The sequence below is a fragment of the Vanessa atalanta genome, chromosome 12 (genome assembly GCF_905147765.1).
Source record: "Vanessa atalanta chromosome 12, ilVanAtal1.2, whole genome shotgun sequence".
NCBI lineage: Eukaryota > Metazoa > Arthropoda > Insecta > Lepidoptera > Nymphalidae > Vanessa > Vanessa atalanta.
The window spans coordinates 11,282,047-11,299,477 of NC_061882.1; the positions used below are offsets into that span (position 1 = coordinate 11,282,047).

The window sequence follows — 17,431 nt, forward strand, 5'->3', positions numbered from 1 at the left end:
TCTAATATCAAAAGCTCGATTCGCAATAATTAATTTATATAATTAGTCAACTAAGCCTCTGGTATAATTAGTCACTGGTACTGCAAGGAATAAATATATATACATTAATGTCATATCTATGTGCCGGTCATATTATGTGTATCTACGGGGATGTAAGATTTATCCTGGCTCACTAACCGTTTAACATGAAATATATTTACGCTTTCCTACAATTATTATGTTTATGAGAAGTGGTGATTAAGTAATAACATTATACATAAAAATCAGATCAGATCGTAATCAGAAATGAAATTCGTTTTAACAAACTTAAACTTTATTGTCACCTGAACCCGGAAGTACTTGAACGTCTTTTGTATTGTTTTTGGAAAATTCCATTTATTCAGGTAAGATTTACCTATACAGATAAACTTTATAGCAAAGCCTTATCTAAGTAGAAAATTTTAGCGAGATCAATTAGATTATACTTGATAGTTTATTTTATAAATTTTTACATATATTTTTTATTTAGTTGGCACACCTTGGCCCACCTTATGTTAAGTCGGCATCATCGCCCATAGATATGGTGCCTTGGGAGCTAAGATGTTATGTTCTTGTGCTCACTTAGGGTAAGTGAGCTAGTTACACTGGCTCACTTACCCTTCAAACCGGAACATAACGATACTAAGTATTGCTATTATAACCCGTACGTACCCGAAGGGGATCGCACAAAGCACTGCATACAATACAAGAATTGCTTATTTATATATTATAAGATAAATAGATGCATTTAGGAACAAGTATGAATTTAATAGGGTTCTTTCATGAAAAGTGTTGTAAACTTGTCTCGCAAGTTTACAAAATAAAAAATATGAAAGCAATATCTGCCTTCTAAGTCAAATATTAACGTAAAAATGTATTTATTAGCTTTGGAATTTTCGTACTATTCGTTGTTTTTTAATTTTCATATTTAATACAAAGCTAGTTGAAAAAATATGTGAAGTCGTGAAAAAAAATATAATGTATTGTTATATTAATAAAGTTTAAAATGGGTCAGAATATTGTGTATGTAAAATGGTTACCATAAATCCTTTTCGGGAACATTCTAGAAGAATCAAAATTTTTGAGTATAAGCTCCATATCTTACCACATAGTGATGGTTGCATACGGTAGCCAGCACAGCGCAAACACGGTCACAATGGTCACCGTCATCCTGAGAGTGCGACGCCTTGCTCGTTCCAGCACCCGCTTGTCTGACCGCCGGAGTCTTACCGTGCTTATATTATGAACGCAATTTTCTAAAACAAAAAAAAATTGAAAATCAGATGTATGGCTGAAAATTATTTTATTCCGGCTTCCCATTCCTGGTTGGTATAATCTTCTATTATAAAATACTTTATTGATAGAGCTCAGGTTGAAGTCCTGGGTAGGTTCAGTGATGAATTGAAACTCTTGAGTTGATAGTAGGCAGATTTTCATACACATTTTTTGGGTTATTCTAGAATCTAGTTTCTAGAAAAACTCAATAAAATATGTTTGATCGTTCTTAGAGATTAGCCAGAATAAACAGACACACAGACAGACAGACAGAAAAATAAAAAAATATATTTTGGTATAATATGTACATACATATGAATTTAGTAAAAGGCGGTTATTTTAATATTACAAACAGATACTCCAATTTTATTATATGTATAGATAATTAAGTTAAAACAAGACTATTTAATTTACTAGTTGATTCAGTTGCAATATTAAAAAAAAACATTTTTTTTTTTTCGATCAAACCTCTTTGTATAATATGCCTCTCTAGAGGAGTAGTCAGTATTATTAATTAAAACTTTAGAAATTATTTGAAAGACGTACATTTATCTTTTTGCGTTTACTTTTATGAGTCCCCTGACTAGGAGAGTAGCGTAATTACTTTATACTTACCATTTATAATTAACATAGATAACTTTTAAATTACAAAATAGTATACTTTGAGTTCAGTTAAGTATTTCAATAGCGTATGTTATACGTTATATAAATGTTCATAAGAATAATTACATTCATTTTATTTATCATATAATCTTGTTGATGAACTAACTACGAAACTAATAAGTCTCTGGCCTGAGGAGATGGCTTATCTTTATGACCCAAGTCAAACTTATAACTTGGCAAGCATCCTAAAATGATTTGCTTAATCCACAAAACCCTATTACATTTAGGTTGGGCAGGCTTATGCCGTGTTTATTATGTGTTATGTATATTATGCGGAAATGTGTAACGAGTTGACATAAAAATCAATAACTCAAAGTAACTCAATGAATACGAATATTTTTTTTATCAGCTTACGTTTAGTTATTTTAAATAACATTAGTTTTTTTTTTACAACTGTCCAGACAATAAATATATATATGGGTGTATATGTTATTGTAAAAGCTCGAACTAAGGTAAATCTTAAAATTTACCGACATGAGTTGGTAAATGTAAGTATTTATTATAAACGGACGACTTTTTCGGACTTTTACCATTCCAACTTAACCTAACATAACATGTAAATCCTAAGATTTACCAAGTGAATGATGGTAAAAGTTCGAATCCCAAAGTTTTATGGACATTTAGCATTCATTAAATAAAAAAAAAAATAAAAAAACTTGAATTCAACATTTTTTTTTTGAATTTACGTTTTTGCGAGCGGCCTGTAAATTTCCCCACTGCTGGGCTAAAGGCCTCCTCTCCCTTGAGGAGAAGGTTTAAAGCATATTCCACCACGCTGCTAAAATGCGGGTTGGTGGAATACACATGTGGTAGAATTTAGTTGAAATTAGACACATGCAGGTTTCACGATGTTTTCCTTTACAGTCAAGCACGAGATGAATTATAAAAACAAATTGAGCACGTGAAAATTCAGCGGTGCTTGCCTGGGTTTGAACCCGAAATCATCGGTTAATTAAACAATTGTAAAAAATATATTTTCATATGTTTTAATTATACAATACTGCGCAAATTTAATTTTGTTCGTTTTTAAGCAATATAATAAAAAGTAAGAATTGCGATTCAACGGGGAAATGCTGCTAGCATTCTTGCCGCCATTCCACGCGGTCAAGATTTATACAGTAACCATTATTAATTCATATTTGTGTATATTTAACCACTTAATTTTATTAATTCTTATGTTAATAAATGATTTTATTTACTATGTCATAATTTTTTTTTTCTGAAATAAGGTTTTTATGAAATATTTATGTTGTCGGGCAAATAAAAATAATACATTTACATTGGGACCGTAATAAATTGGACCATTCTATTCCAATTTTAATCAATTATTGAAACGAAGTTGTTATTTCTGTTGTGTCGATTGTTACACTGGCTCACTCACTCTTGAAATTGGAACACAACAATAAAGAACATTGCTGCCTTTCTGTAAAGAATATGATTAGTGTACCTACCCAGACGGGCCTGCACAAAGCACTACCACAAAGGAAAAAGTTTAATAAATAAATGCTACCTTAGTCTTGGCATAGAGAAAAATAGTGCAAACTTTTTTAAATACTAGGAACTGGCTAGAAGAGTTTATTTAATAAAAATTACTGCATAAATTGCTTGACATTTCATGAAACTCTTTTTTGTTGAATCCGTAGGTCTTGCTTTTATAAAAAGTCAAATTCAAATATGAAGTTAGTTTCACCTTATGAATCGTTAAAAATGCAACTTACATTTTTCATAATCTTTAAAGTAGAGTCAAAGATTACTACAGCTTATTTTTTTTTTTTTTTTTTTTAATTCTAAACATATTTATTGAGGGTTTGTTCACATTTTGAATATGTCACCCTCATCATTACAAAACTAAAAAATTACAAGCGACGCTTAATACCAATTTGAACAATTTTATAAAGTCGTTTTGCTTCCGAAGAAACAGGGAAAGCAAGTATACAGTTACATATGCCTACTTCATTTAAATTAATTTGATTGGTTTGACAAAATAATATCCTTTCCGGCTCGTTTCGTAAACACTCCGCCATTATATGATACACATCTTCAATTTTTCCGCATTCGACACAATTCGGAGATTGAATTTTACCAATTAATGAAGCAAATGCATTTAAGGGGATGTGACCGGATCGAAGTCTTAAGGCTGTAATTATATCTAACCTGTTCATCTCAGCATCTTCAAACCAAATGTGAGTAGATATACTGGGTTGAATTGTTTTAAACCATATTCCTTTAGATTTCGAGCGTTCATCAAAGTATTCATTCCACATTTTGTAACAGTATTTTTTAATAATAACTAATAAATCAGTATAATAAGGTAAACAAGTGTAATCTATTCCATCAAAACAGGCTTCCTTCGCCAGTATATCTACTCTTTCGTTGTACTCTATACCGGCATGAGCAGGTACCCATTGTAAGATTACATGTCTGTTGTTGGAATTAAATTTATTCACAGAATCAATAATATTATAAGCAATAGGAATGCCAGGAATGCCAAAAGTACATCGGAGTAAGTGTTGTAAAGCACCTCTAGAATCAGTAAGGATTACTATATTATTGTTATTCAAGGAATGGACATACGATAATGCTTCCAAAATGGCAATCAGTTCCGTATACATTACAGATATGTTACAGTTTATTTTAAATTTGATACCAGATTTAGATTGAGCATCGTAGAAAGCAGCACCAGTATTATTATTGTGTTTTGAACCATCGGTATAGATTTGATAATAGTTTGAATATTCCAAATTAAGATAAGTATCGCTTGCCAATTTTAACTTATTTAAACTATACGAACTTTTGGCTCTCTCAATAAATGGGATGGTTGTTTTTATAATTGAAGATAAATCCATACTACTCATCCATGACTCCAAAGAGAACATTCTTAACACATCACTTGATTGAATTGGTACTGAAATAACTGATTGATATATTGTCACTAATAGCGGTTTTTTCTTACGCGTCCAAAAGGGTTTTTGACATAAATTATTAAGATTAGCTAGAACATCAATTGCCTCACAACAATTAAACGATCGTATCTTTAGTAAAAATTTACCAGCAAGATAATATCTACGTATACGAAGGGGCTGTAGATGGAGTTCACACTCCATCACGTGAACTGGTGTGCTTCTTAAAAAACCACCTATTACTCTCATGCACTGATTTTGTATTGAGTTTAATTTTTTGAGATGCATATTAGCACTGTTATCATAGAGGAAACTTGCATAATCTAACCTACTTCTTAAAATTGATATGTATAATTGCCTAAGATGCTTTGGGTGAACACCCCATCCTGATCCAGATAAAATTTTGAATACATTTAGAACTTTAAAGCATTTATCTCTAATCTCATTAATATGTTTAGTCCATCGCAATGACTGATCTAAGTGCATACCTAAATATTTAATAGAATCAACGATGTCTAATCTTCTATTATTAATTTTTAAATCAATATTATCAATGGCAGAATTCCTTTTAAAAATACAAACCTTGCTTTTGGTGTCAGATATATGAAGCCCTATCTGTCCCAGTAACTCTGATATTAAATTAAGTGCAATTTGCAATTGTTCGGATGCTTGAATTATATTATTGGATGAGAAATATAGAACTAAGTCGTCCGCGTATTGTGAAATCCAAACATTATTAATTAATTTACAGATGTTTGATTTAACTATATTAAACAATATTGGAGATAACGGATCACCCTGAGCCAAACCCCGATCGGTACTTCTGCAAATATTGTAGTTTTCACCAATAATATTTAAATGTCTTTCTTTGAGAAAATTCCAAACATAACGGCATACATTAGTTCCTAAATCAAATTTATCTAGTGCATTGATTAGGCTACTGAGGTCGACGTTATTGTAAGCATTATCAATGTCTATGAAACAAGCTATGGTAGATTTCTTCTCTGAAAAACCGGATTGTATTTTGCTAACTAAGATGGATAAGTTGTATAGAGTTGATTGGCATTTTCTGAAACCCGTAGTATACTTCGACAATAATTTATGTTTTTCAATAAACCATTCTAGTCTTTTAGCTAGAATGTTATGAAAAACTTTACACAGGCATGACATCATAGATATGGGTCTTAAAGAAGAAATCGATGTAGGATCTCTTTCTGGCTTAGGGATGGGTATTATTGTAATTTCACGCCACTGTGTAGGAATAAATGAAGATCGAAAAATTTGGTTGTAAAACTCTACAAGTATTAATTTAACATCAATAGGTAAAAACTTTATCATTGAATACGTGATTTTATCCAAACCGGGAGAAGTGTCTTTTAATTTAATACTTTTTTCAAGTTCTTGGATAGTAATTTCTTTTTCGAGGCATATATTTTTAGAATTAAATACCGGACTAAATCTTGGAGCATAATCAGGGGTTAAATTTTGTAATAATTCTTGAGCTGTTTCTTTATTGACGTATCTTTTGTTAGTGCTTTTCAAACCTTTAAACCATCTCATTTTGTGATAAACTTCAATGTGTGTGGATGTGTGATCTAATGAAGTGCAGAAAGAGTACCAAGATTTATTCTGAGATCCACGCATAGCCCTTTGAGAAGAACTAATCTTTTGCCGAAGAAATGACAAATTATCTGGTGTTGGGTTTCTTCTGAATTGTGAAAGAGCCAAACGACGCTCGGCAACTGATTTCGAAAGAGAACTGTTCCAATAATGCTTAGGAGAAAAGGTGTTTGCTGGATTTGAATTCATCTTTATATATGGGATATGGGAATCAGCTGCTAAATTAATGTTATTTATAAATATATTATAGCTTTCTTGTAAATCATTAGAAATTTTAAAGTTAAAGAATAGATTTTGTAGCATATTTTGATAAGATTGCCAATCAGCTTTTTTATAATTTCTACGAATAATATTTGACGGAGGAATTTTAAGAATTGTGGAAATTTTAATAAAGCGATGATCACTATTTAAAGTTTCCTGTAAAACATTCCATCTGAAATTTATTGCAATATCCGCTGAAATGAACGATATATCGGGTGAGGATAATTGTAATTGACCATTTACTAATCTAATTCGCGTAGGTTCTGAATCATTAAGAATAACAAATCTATTGTCCATTGCAGAATCGTAAATTTGATCACCTCTTCGATCTGTTTTATATGACCAACTGGAATGATGACCATTGAAATCGCCTAGTAAAAGGGTTTTTTCCTTAGAAATGGTAAATACGTTATCCCAATCTCCTTGACTTACAATAGTGGAAGAGGGACAATACAATGAAATTATGTTTTCAATCGGATGACAGTTATAAAGCTTGACGTGAACTATCTCGATTCCTGGATTAATATTTGGTTTGATACCTAAATTAGACTTAATAGACTTATGTGTAAGTATAGCAACACCTCCATAGCAATCATTTCTATCTTGACGATAAATATTGTAATCTTTGACCCTCAAATCACTACCTGGAATCAACCACGTTTCACTGATAATAGCTATATGGATTTTTTCTTGTAATAGTAAATTTTCAAACGCAAGTAACTTAGGACGAAGACTTTGGGCATTCCATTGCATTATATTTAAATTAATTAAATCCTTTAAATTAACCACTATTAAAATAATCTAACACTATTTTTAACAACGGCCAATCTGCAACATTCTCGACTACTACTAATACAATCCACTCCAAACAAGTCTTAACTACTTTTCGTATTTTAACTTGCAAATTAGCATCTCTTAAAAATAAAATATCCTTAATACGAATACACAACTCACTAAAAGTCACATCTCTTTTCGATACTGATTCGGGTGGAGCTTGAGGCTTAACATCATCATCTACCTCTATACTATCTACAGATATATCAGAGTTAATATCTTTTAATTTTTCTTTCCTCCTTTTACCTATTTTTTTCTTAGAATTTTTATGTACTTCCTCTCCTTTCTTTAAAACTTCTGCAAACGTCATTTTTGGTACAGGTGTACTTTGAGCACATGGTAAAATTGAATTGTCAGGAATCGTTTGTGGAAAATCTAAAGTAGTTAGTATTTTTTCAAAATTTTGCTGTGATTCATTAGGCGAAACGTATAGTGTGAGAGCCTTTCGGTAGGTACAATTAAATTCTGTCATTATTTCTCTTAGTTTTTTTTCTTTTAAGTATATAGTACAGAGTTTTAGAAAGTGCCATATGCTTGCCATTGCAATTAACGCATTTAAATTGTTTGGTATCACAGTTTGAATGATTTTCACCGCACTTCGGACACACTTCCTTGACCGAAGGACATCTTTTTGTTATATGGCCAAATTTCCAACATTTCGCGCACTGCGAGACTGGAAACATATACTTTTTGACGTTAACTCGCAAGCCTTCGACGAATACATACGGAGGAATGTATGATCCTTTAAAACATAACCTGACAGTTTCACTAGGTATCCAAGGATTTTCTTCTGTTGTACCTCGGCGATTGAGACGGTTTACTGATACTAATAATGCAGGTTCCGCACAAGATATGCTTTGGAAAATAGCTTCTTGGTTTAAATCTAAGTCAACATTTTTTATAATACCATAAGAATTTTTTTTTTCCATAGCTCTTTGTATACGCCAACTTCTATTTGCAAAATTTTGGCAATTTTCTAAACGTACCGCGCTGATTTCATTTATAATATCCACTCTTATTTTATATGGATTTAGATATTTAACCTTAACAATATCATTTATGCATTCATTTTTCAATATTTTTGCTAATGCAAATTGTTTTGGCATTAGCTCATTCGATGATATATAAATTTCAATTTTTCCACTTTCTTTTGATTTCTTCCCCTTTTTTTCTATAGTTATCCACTCGTTTTCACTTTCATTTCTGACTCGTTTGGCTGCCTTCTCCTTCTGTATTACTTCTGCATCTTTTTGATGTATATCCACTTCTACTTCCAACATTTCATTCTCACTAATTGAATTATTATTTGATCGATTTATTTTAAACATGCTGTCTTCATTTATAACATTACAAGAATCGTCATTCATTATTTCTTAAAAACAAAGTATATAAAAAAAACATCGCAATGAGCCGACCGGCTCGTGTCTTTTGTTTGTAACAAAGTAAACAAGATCGAGCGATAACGTAATATTAGCCTACTTATTTCTCATAAAACACGACACGCTTGTATGAATGCCGCCGTGAGACTACAGCTTATTTAATGCAACGGTCGTACATTTTTGTACATTAACACTTTTTAGGATAGTGGACCTCTGTAGCATTTGCAGTCTGTAAATTTCCCACTGCTGAGCCTCCTCCTCTTCCTTTGAGGAGAAGGTTTGGAGCATATCCACCACGCTGCTCTAATGCGGGTTGGCGGAATACACATGTGGCAGAATTTCGTTGAAATTAGACACATGCAGGTTTCCTCACGATGTTTTCCTTCACCGCCGAGCACGAAATGAATTATAAACACAAATTAAGCACATGCAAATTCAGTGGTGCCTGCCTGGGCTTGAACCCAAAATCATCAGTTAAGATGCACGCGTTCAATCACTGGGTCATCTCGTCTGTAGACGTCATAACAATTATAGATCTGTACACTCACGAAGGCCTTCCTCCACGTTAAATTATCGGCCTGTATTAGCAAATATAATAGAATTTGTATTTTTTTGCGGTTATCATACTTACATTTGTAATTTACGCACACTAAGACATCTTGTGACACGAGTCCCATTCGTACTGAGGCAAACCAATACTTTAGGTGAGAATATAGATGTATACTTAGATACTGTGTCTGGTGTACTGTCTCTCAAGCTGATTTCAACTCATTATATCGCTTTAAAATAAGTAAAAAAAAAAAAAAGAAAAACTAAAATATGTGCAACACAAATGGAGCTGCCTTTTGTGTTGCACATATTCTAGTTTCACTCACCAATTTCATCGCCCAGACAATTTTTGTTACAGTACTTTTCTAAATAAATGATTTGTCATTACTGTGTGGTTCCAGTAGAGTAAGTGAGAGTCAGTCTATTAAAGCTATGGGTGTTATATGAGCTGGAAGAGCGTCTCTATTAATACCATCGAGAAGTAAAGCGTTTTATAAAATATTAGCGGAACTAACACACCAGCACTAAGGATTCCTGAGGGCTGCCGTTAGGCTGGTCTTAAAACTATGACAAACATTGATTCATTTTCGAAAAATAATAAACTCAAATAGATTTGGATACTATACTTATCATATTAGAAAACTTCTAAATTAAATTATATGAGTTTTTTTAAAAGTTCGCTATTTTACAAATATCAATCTATCGACGTTACACCTACTTTACCTTAATCTCATAAATATAATTATGATTGGGGTAATAAAACAAATCTCCGGTTGGTTCTTTTCAGTTCTGAGGTTTTTATTTCCGAACTGGTGGAAGTGAAGGTTATTGCTTCTATACTGAATAAAGATTTGTATTTTCTTTTCTATCTCCAGATAAATCAGACATTAAATATTATAGATGGTGCATGTCTAATAGTATTCGAGATATTCTTACAGGAACAACATGAAAAAATTCGCTCACTGAAGACAGTGAATACGGATACGAAAATTCCAGTCTCAAGATATTATAAGTCAGAATTAATTTGTAATAAAGTAAAGTAAACAGTAAGAAGTCCCGTTGTTGGATTTAACTTCACATCACCCTACGCTGCCCTTATGTAACTTTTATGTAATACTTGTAATATAAAAAAAAACAAACACAAACAGTTCAGTCATATTGAGTGATTACACTATATGCGTTACTCCGTAATAGATAATCATGATTTGGAATTCAAATCTAAACAAATATCAAATACAGACATTAGTATTAATTATTCAAAAACCGCCATTATTTGAAGCTTCGTTATTGGTCTGTCAGATTTGAGTAAAATTAAATTAGTAGAAATTTTAAATGAAAACATTTTATCATTCCACGCGGTCAGGATTTATACAGTAACTATCTTAAATTCATATTTGTAAATGAATTTAAAATAGTTAATGTTAATAATTCTAATAATAAGTACCTTTGGCATCAATCGGTAAAAAAACAGGATTTGTAAAAACGTCAAAGCGATCCATTCGTCTTCACGAATCGAGGATAGTTATTGACTTCAGTGTTTTGACAGTTTCGTATTTCGGAGTAAATGATATAAATTTTTACATGATATGATTCGGGTCCGAAAGAAACATCTCAGGCCTGAGAAGAACCGGCGAAAGAAACGGAGTGGGATTGTTTCTTTTCGTCTGAAATTCGTGGTAGCAATGATAATTGTTTATTTGTGAAGCCTGGAGGCGATCGTTTCATTCCTAAGGCGTGTTTTCATTTATGAAGTCATTATAATAACCTTTAATACACAAACGTTCCTTAATGTTTTCTTTAACTGTATAATATTAAAATTTCGAACATTTCCTGGGATCCTGTCGTAAAAGCGTTTAAATTGCCTCACCGAAGAATTAGTTACAGAGTAACAAATTTATGTTTGTTCCTATATTTAATATTATTAATTATTTACACGTTGACAAATACTTTTACTATTAATTTTGTATTGAGAAGTAAAAGTCGAAGCCAAAGTTTTATTTCTTCAAAATTACTTCTTACTGAAGCATTAGGTTAAAATTTGCATGAATAGCCCTTTTCTGAAGGTCAAAGTAAATATTTATATCGGCAGCTTTTTTTGAAATGACATTGTAAACTTTTACATTGACAACTTTAGTATACCACCCGCGTCGTGTCTAGATCAGATAATATTCTATTTTTTTATGACCGAGAATGTCGCAGAACTGTCTCTTATCGCTTACTAATATGAGGTTCTTGTTGTAGTGAATTTAATACATTTTGTTGTTTAGAAGAAATTTTTTGGCACTAAAACAATCTTCTATATCAGAGAAAGTATTATTCACCTCTTCATATAAAAATTGACGTATACTAAAAAATACAATGTAATGTTTTTCTCCGACCAAACATCGTAAATCATTTATGTAAGTGAGGAAGAGAAATGGACCAAGAATATAGAATACAGTAGCCCCGGGAAATATTTTCAATTTACATCAAACCTATGAACTTTGTTGTTCAGGTACGAAATCAGAACATTGAGAACAGATTATTTAATGCCGTAGTAAGTATTCAGATAAGTGTTTCATGTTACACATACTCAAAAGCCTTAGATAAGTAACAACATATCCCCAAAAGCATCTTGCGACTCTTCTCAGACTTAAAAAATATATTTAATAAGCTAAATATCAGCAAGAGTTCGCTGAAGGACAAATGACAATCTTGATGAGAATATTTATTTTTATGGAAATATTAACAAAGCCTCTCTGTTTTTTAAACCGCCGGTGCTTACTTTCGCCTGTTATCACGACCATTACAGAACTGCCAAAAGAATTCTAAATAAACCTCCGATGAACCTTTTTAATGTATTCCAAGTCTGTTGTATAAAGTGCAGTTTTTGTTTAAAATATATTTCGTACATTCATGAATAAATTTTGTCATAAGAATAAAAACGTCCAAAATTAAAGAATCAAAAGTGCTGTCTAAGATTTGTCTCGAATAAATATTTGATTTTATATCAATTTCAATAGAAATGAAGCGTATTATTAGCCTGTATTATTTTTCATTTTTACGAGTGATATAATTTTCTACTCTGTAATAATATTTGTTTAGTTATTTTTTATCTCTTGTATTTTTTAAAAAATGAATAACAACACTTTTCAAATGAATATATGTTTTCTAATTGAATATTTAAAACAAAAAATAAGGAGAGAAGAAACAATAATAATTAATTCGACATTAATTTGACGAAAATTTTTGGGAAAGGTGAACGTGTAAATTGAAGGAACTTTGCTCTTGGACTTTCCAAGTAGTATAAATAACTCCTTAACAGTCAATACGAAAACAGCTGTAGAAACTAAGATCTTAAATACTTTTTCCTGTAATTCCACTGGCTCACTTAACCTCTAAACTGGAAGACAAGATATTGAAAATCAACGAAAAGCAAATCTAATATAAATTGTATATATTTAAATAAAGTGTCGAAAATGTATTTATATATAAAGACTTATACTTATAAAGACTAAAACTTTACTCAAAATAATAATACTTTGATTTGCTTAAAGATTGTCAGGTAGATCACGTTTTCAGACATAAATACAGCACAATGTATTTTTTAATCCTTTTTTTATCAAACTAATATTGGTACAAACAAAATATTTTAAAAATGACTATTTTTAAAATCTTAACTATAATAATAAAATAACTTATAAATAAGAAATTTATTTTTACGTTTTACTCCATAAACACTCGAATGGCTTGGAATTGGAATAGTCGTTTATTACGTGGAATGGTTTTTAAATTTATTTAATCATTCCTAAGATTTTATATTTAATATTTTTACTTTACCTTCCAAATTTAAAAATTATTGTTCAAATTATTTTACAATGTAATTCAAAATATGAGTTTGAACAACGATGTCTACCTTTTTGGATTAAAATTAAATCAATTTATTCCCTTCACATATTTAATTGAACAATTTTAAGTCTGTTTAAATTTGTTATAAGTCTCAGTCGACTTCAACGACATTTTACAAACCAAAAACCTTAGTAATATGATAATAGTTAAAGATATGCGAACTTTAAATTTAAACACTTTTTCTTTATGTGATCATTTCTCCACAAATATTGGTGGTTGGTTTATGTATCATTTTTATTATTTTTTCTTCTCTCTTATTCAATTATTTGAGTTTATTTTCAATAAAAACATTACAAGGTACACTATTTACGTGTGCATTATTTTATAACATGGGTTGGCGGACGAGGAGTGATAGGCACTTCCCATAAAAAAAATAATCTTTCCTTTCATCGCCAATGCGCCAACAACTTTGGGAACTAAGATGTTACGTCCTTTGTGGCCAGACGGACTTGCACAAAGCCCTACCACGAAGTAAAAGTATCCCTCAATCATCAGATATTCTAACGCTAAGCAGCGATACTTAGTATTGTAATTTCGGTTTGAAGGGACAGTTAGCCAGGGAGTGAGAGTGAGCCAGCAAGCAACAACAGCACAAGGGACATCAGATCTTATCTCTTAAGGTTGAAGCCGCATTAGCGATGTAAAGAATTTAATATTTCAAACAGCGATAATGGTTGGTGGTGACCACTTAGCTGACCATTTTCCCGTCCGCCTACCTGTAATATAATAAACCCGATTCAGACGTGCAAGCCCTACAACCAACTAACAATTACATGTTGTGTACCCATGTGACTGTAAAATTTAATTTTCTATTATTTTTTTATAATCGACCCAGAAATTGTGTCTGAGAATCTTTTTTTAAATGGTGTTTTTGGTTTGACATCGTATGACATTCTAACGCTGGTCTGGATTATATTAAGCAAATCTGTCCACGTTCGGTATCTAATATGTATTGCCAAGAATTAATTTAAATCTTATCATTTTATAGGAAAAAATACTCCGACACAGCGTGTGAAATCAAAGTATGTTTTACAATACTGGTGCAAATTGAAACTGATCAGAATACCAAATTGACAATTAACAGTATCGCTATGATCAATACACCACTCGTCTCCCAGGGCTACTGATTAAACATACTTGAATTGGAGTAAGCAAACATTTATAAATGCAATCTCCAATAATTACCAAGAATCACTGATGCAGTAGTGACTACATAATGTATTATGTATTGTTATTTATTCTATCAAACCATACGCACTACTGTTATACTGCTGTCATAACTATGTTCTCATAATTATAATTAAACGTATTGTCTAGCTTTTTGGAACGAAGTTCTTTAATGCGACTTACAGTAGATTAAACTGTAAGAACTTGACTTTACGTGACTTCGTGGTAAGATTTTGTACAAGCCCGTCTGGGTAGGTACCACCCACTCATCAGATATTCTACCGTCAAACAGCAGTACTCTGTATTGTTGTGTTCCGGTTTGAAGGGTGAGTGAGCCAGTGTAGCTACAGGCACAAGGGACGTAACATCTTAGTTCCCAAGGTTGGTGGCGGTTAATATTTCTACCAACGCCATTGTTTATGGGCGGTGGTGACCACTTACCATCAGGTGGCCCATTTTATCGTCCGCCTACCGATATCATAAAAAAAAAGAAATCGTCACTTCATGTTCCCTTCAGCCGATCTATCCTTTTTTTTTTCTATCACTCTGTCTCTTTCTGACAACCACAAAATAAAAACTATTTATTTTGTTAATGGATTAGTTCGCATGGGATTTTTAACAAGAATATCTAATTCTTATCATTGAATTGTTCTCAAATGTTGTTAATTTATTCCCTTGTTTCTGTTATTTAATAGTCTAGTCTAGTCTGTTGTTTAATTTTAATAGACAATATTTAGCGAAACCAACTGCGTTCCAACTGGGTGTCCCACGACAATTTATTTTCATTTAACAAATAGATATTGTACAGCAACCATTTATGAGTTATTAAAATTCGACTTGCTAAGCGTTATTTAACAGAGACGCTTTTTAGATGAGTCGTTTTTCGAATATAATAATCGGCTTTTGCTATAATGATTTTTCATAAATGATAAGTTCTCGTCAAACTTCCGTTTGTGAATAGCAATACTAAATATTTGGTTGATTCATTTTATTGGGGTTATTTTTATTGAAGATAAATAAAATACTAAATTAACGAGGAAAAATATGAAGCAAACAAACCATGGGAATATTAATATAATATGGGAAATTCTGTTTTTATTATTTTTGCAGTTAAAATATTTGGACTTTGAGATAAAAGTGCGAAAATATTTACTAAATATATAGAACCTTGACTTTTTTAATCTACCGGTGGCAGCGGGGCTGTTTATTTTTCGCCCAGAGTATCGTAATTGCGATCGATCAGGTGTCGCTAGCATTCTTGTTACTATTCCGCTATTTTTCTTGGACTAGAAATAGTTTCTTGGTTATTTAATCGCTTAAACAATATTGTTTGAATACAGATGTTAGGGGGCTTAAATAGTTATGATTCAGGGTATGCATTTAAACGCAATATTCTTTTGTTAAATACACCGAGTTTCATGTAATAAGTCAAACAGTTGAGAACGAAGCAGAATCGATTCATCTTTTTCATCAATTGATGCCCCTTTTGATGCATTGAGTCCCTTGTGTGCCCCGTATGAATACGATAGATTTGCTATTTATTATAGTATTTATTTACATTTGTCATTCTTACATAAATACACAATTAGGTATATACATCCATAGATTATGTAAAATCATTTAAAAGCAAACACTACATGCTAATTAAACTATTAAGTACAATTGCTTGCTACAACAACAAAATTGAAAAAAAGAAAAAACGAAAAATGAGCAAACGAGAAAAAAACCTATTAAAACGTTTGTACACATTTTTCGGCTTAAACATTACTCTGGTATATGTTTAGACTAGTAAAAGTTAACGAAATTTAATAATAATATAAGTACTAAAATATAATCATAAGTGTATTTTATTAATAATTCATTAAGATTAATCTTAATTTAAGGTTAAATAATAAATATAAAAAAAATCATCGATTTATAAGCAAAAATTTCCATACTCATAGTGACTGGCTGACTAGGTCGTTGATGACTTACTTGCGAAAGGTGCTAAATGGATTTATGTTTATATCAATAAGTTTATTGATAGTGGCATTGTTTTATAATTTGTATATACGAGGAATGGGGGAGTTGGCGCCGAAGACTGTTCTGGTGCGTCGAGAAACTGGGACAATCTAAACAATTAGTTAGTAATTTATATAGGAACATCAGATCAAGAAAATTTCTCTCTCTTCTTTTCTCAAGGCTCATCATTTTGAAAAATTGTAGGCTATTGTTATATGTAACTATAGTTTTCTGTATCTCATTTGAGTAGGACAGGTGCCACATGAATCTCTTTTGAATACGTTCCAATCTTAATTGATGGCAAGCATAATGCGGACGCCAGACAACACTACAGTACTCCAGATTACTTCACAGATGACTATTAATATTACGATAGATTTACTATATTATCGAGTTAAGCGTTTGGTAGACCGATTATGTATATAAGTTACTCTAAGCATATAAAACACTTTCCCCGTAGTTGGCCGATACGTATTACAGCTGAACAACTGTAGCCGCGCCAGACACCATTTATTACAGATAAAATATAATATAATCCGTCGTGATAACAACATATCTAAATGAAGCAACCGTTATTTGATTAAAACAAATACAAAAGCCGCAAAGCAATATTCGCGTATGTAAACTGTGTATATAAACTCGGAATAAAACTGTGCATACGTACGTACGTTTTGTAAATATATACATATTATATAAGAAAAGAGAAAATTGTGACGGATAATATTTTCTGAACAAATAAAAAAAATTGTTTATATTTTTACCCTTTTTCCTTCGCAACGCCGAGACGGGTAGCTAGTAATACATAAAAATAAATAAATAAACATTGGACAACATCACATACATTACTATGATCCCAATGTAAGTAGCTAAAGCAAT

At 31.5% G+C, this 17,431-nt stretch overlaps 1 protein-coding gene across 1 annotated transcript in view; it reads right to left on the reverse strand.

Moving 5' to 3' along the window:
• Window positions 1–17,431, reverse strand: part of LOC125067789 (adipokinetic hormone/corazonin-related peptide receptor variant I-like) — a 111,041-nt gene that overhangs the window by 37,319 nt on the left and 56,291 nt on the right. The window contains exon 5 of the mRNA XM_047676555.1: window positions 1,124–1,274. Within this exon, the coding sequence (XP_047532511.1) occupies window positions 1,124–1,274 (151 nt within the window). The remainder of the gene's footprint in view (window positions 1–1,123; window positions 1,275–17,431) is intronic.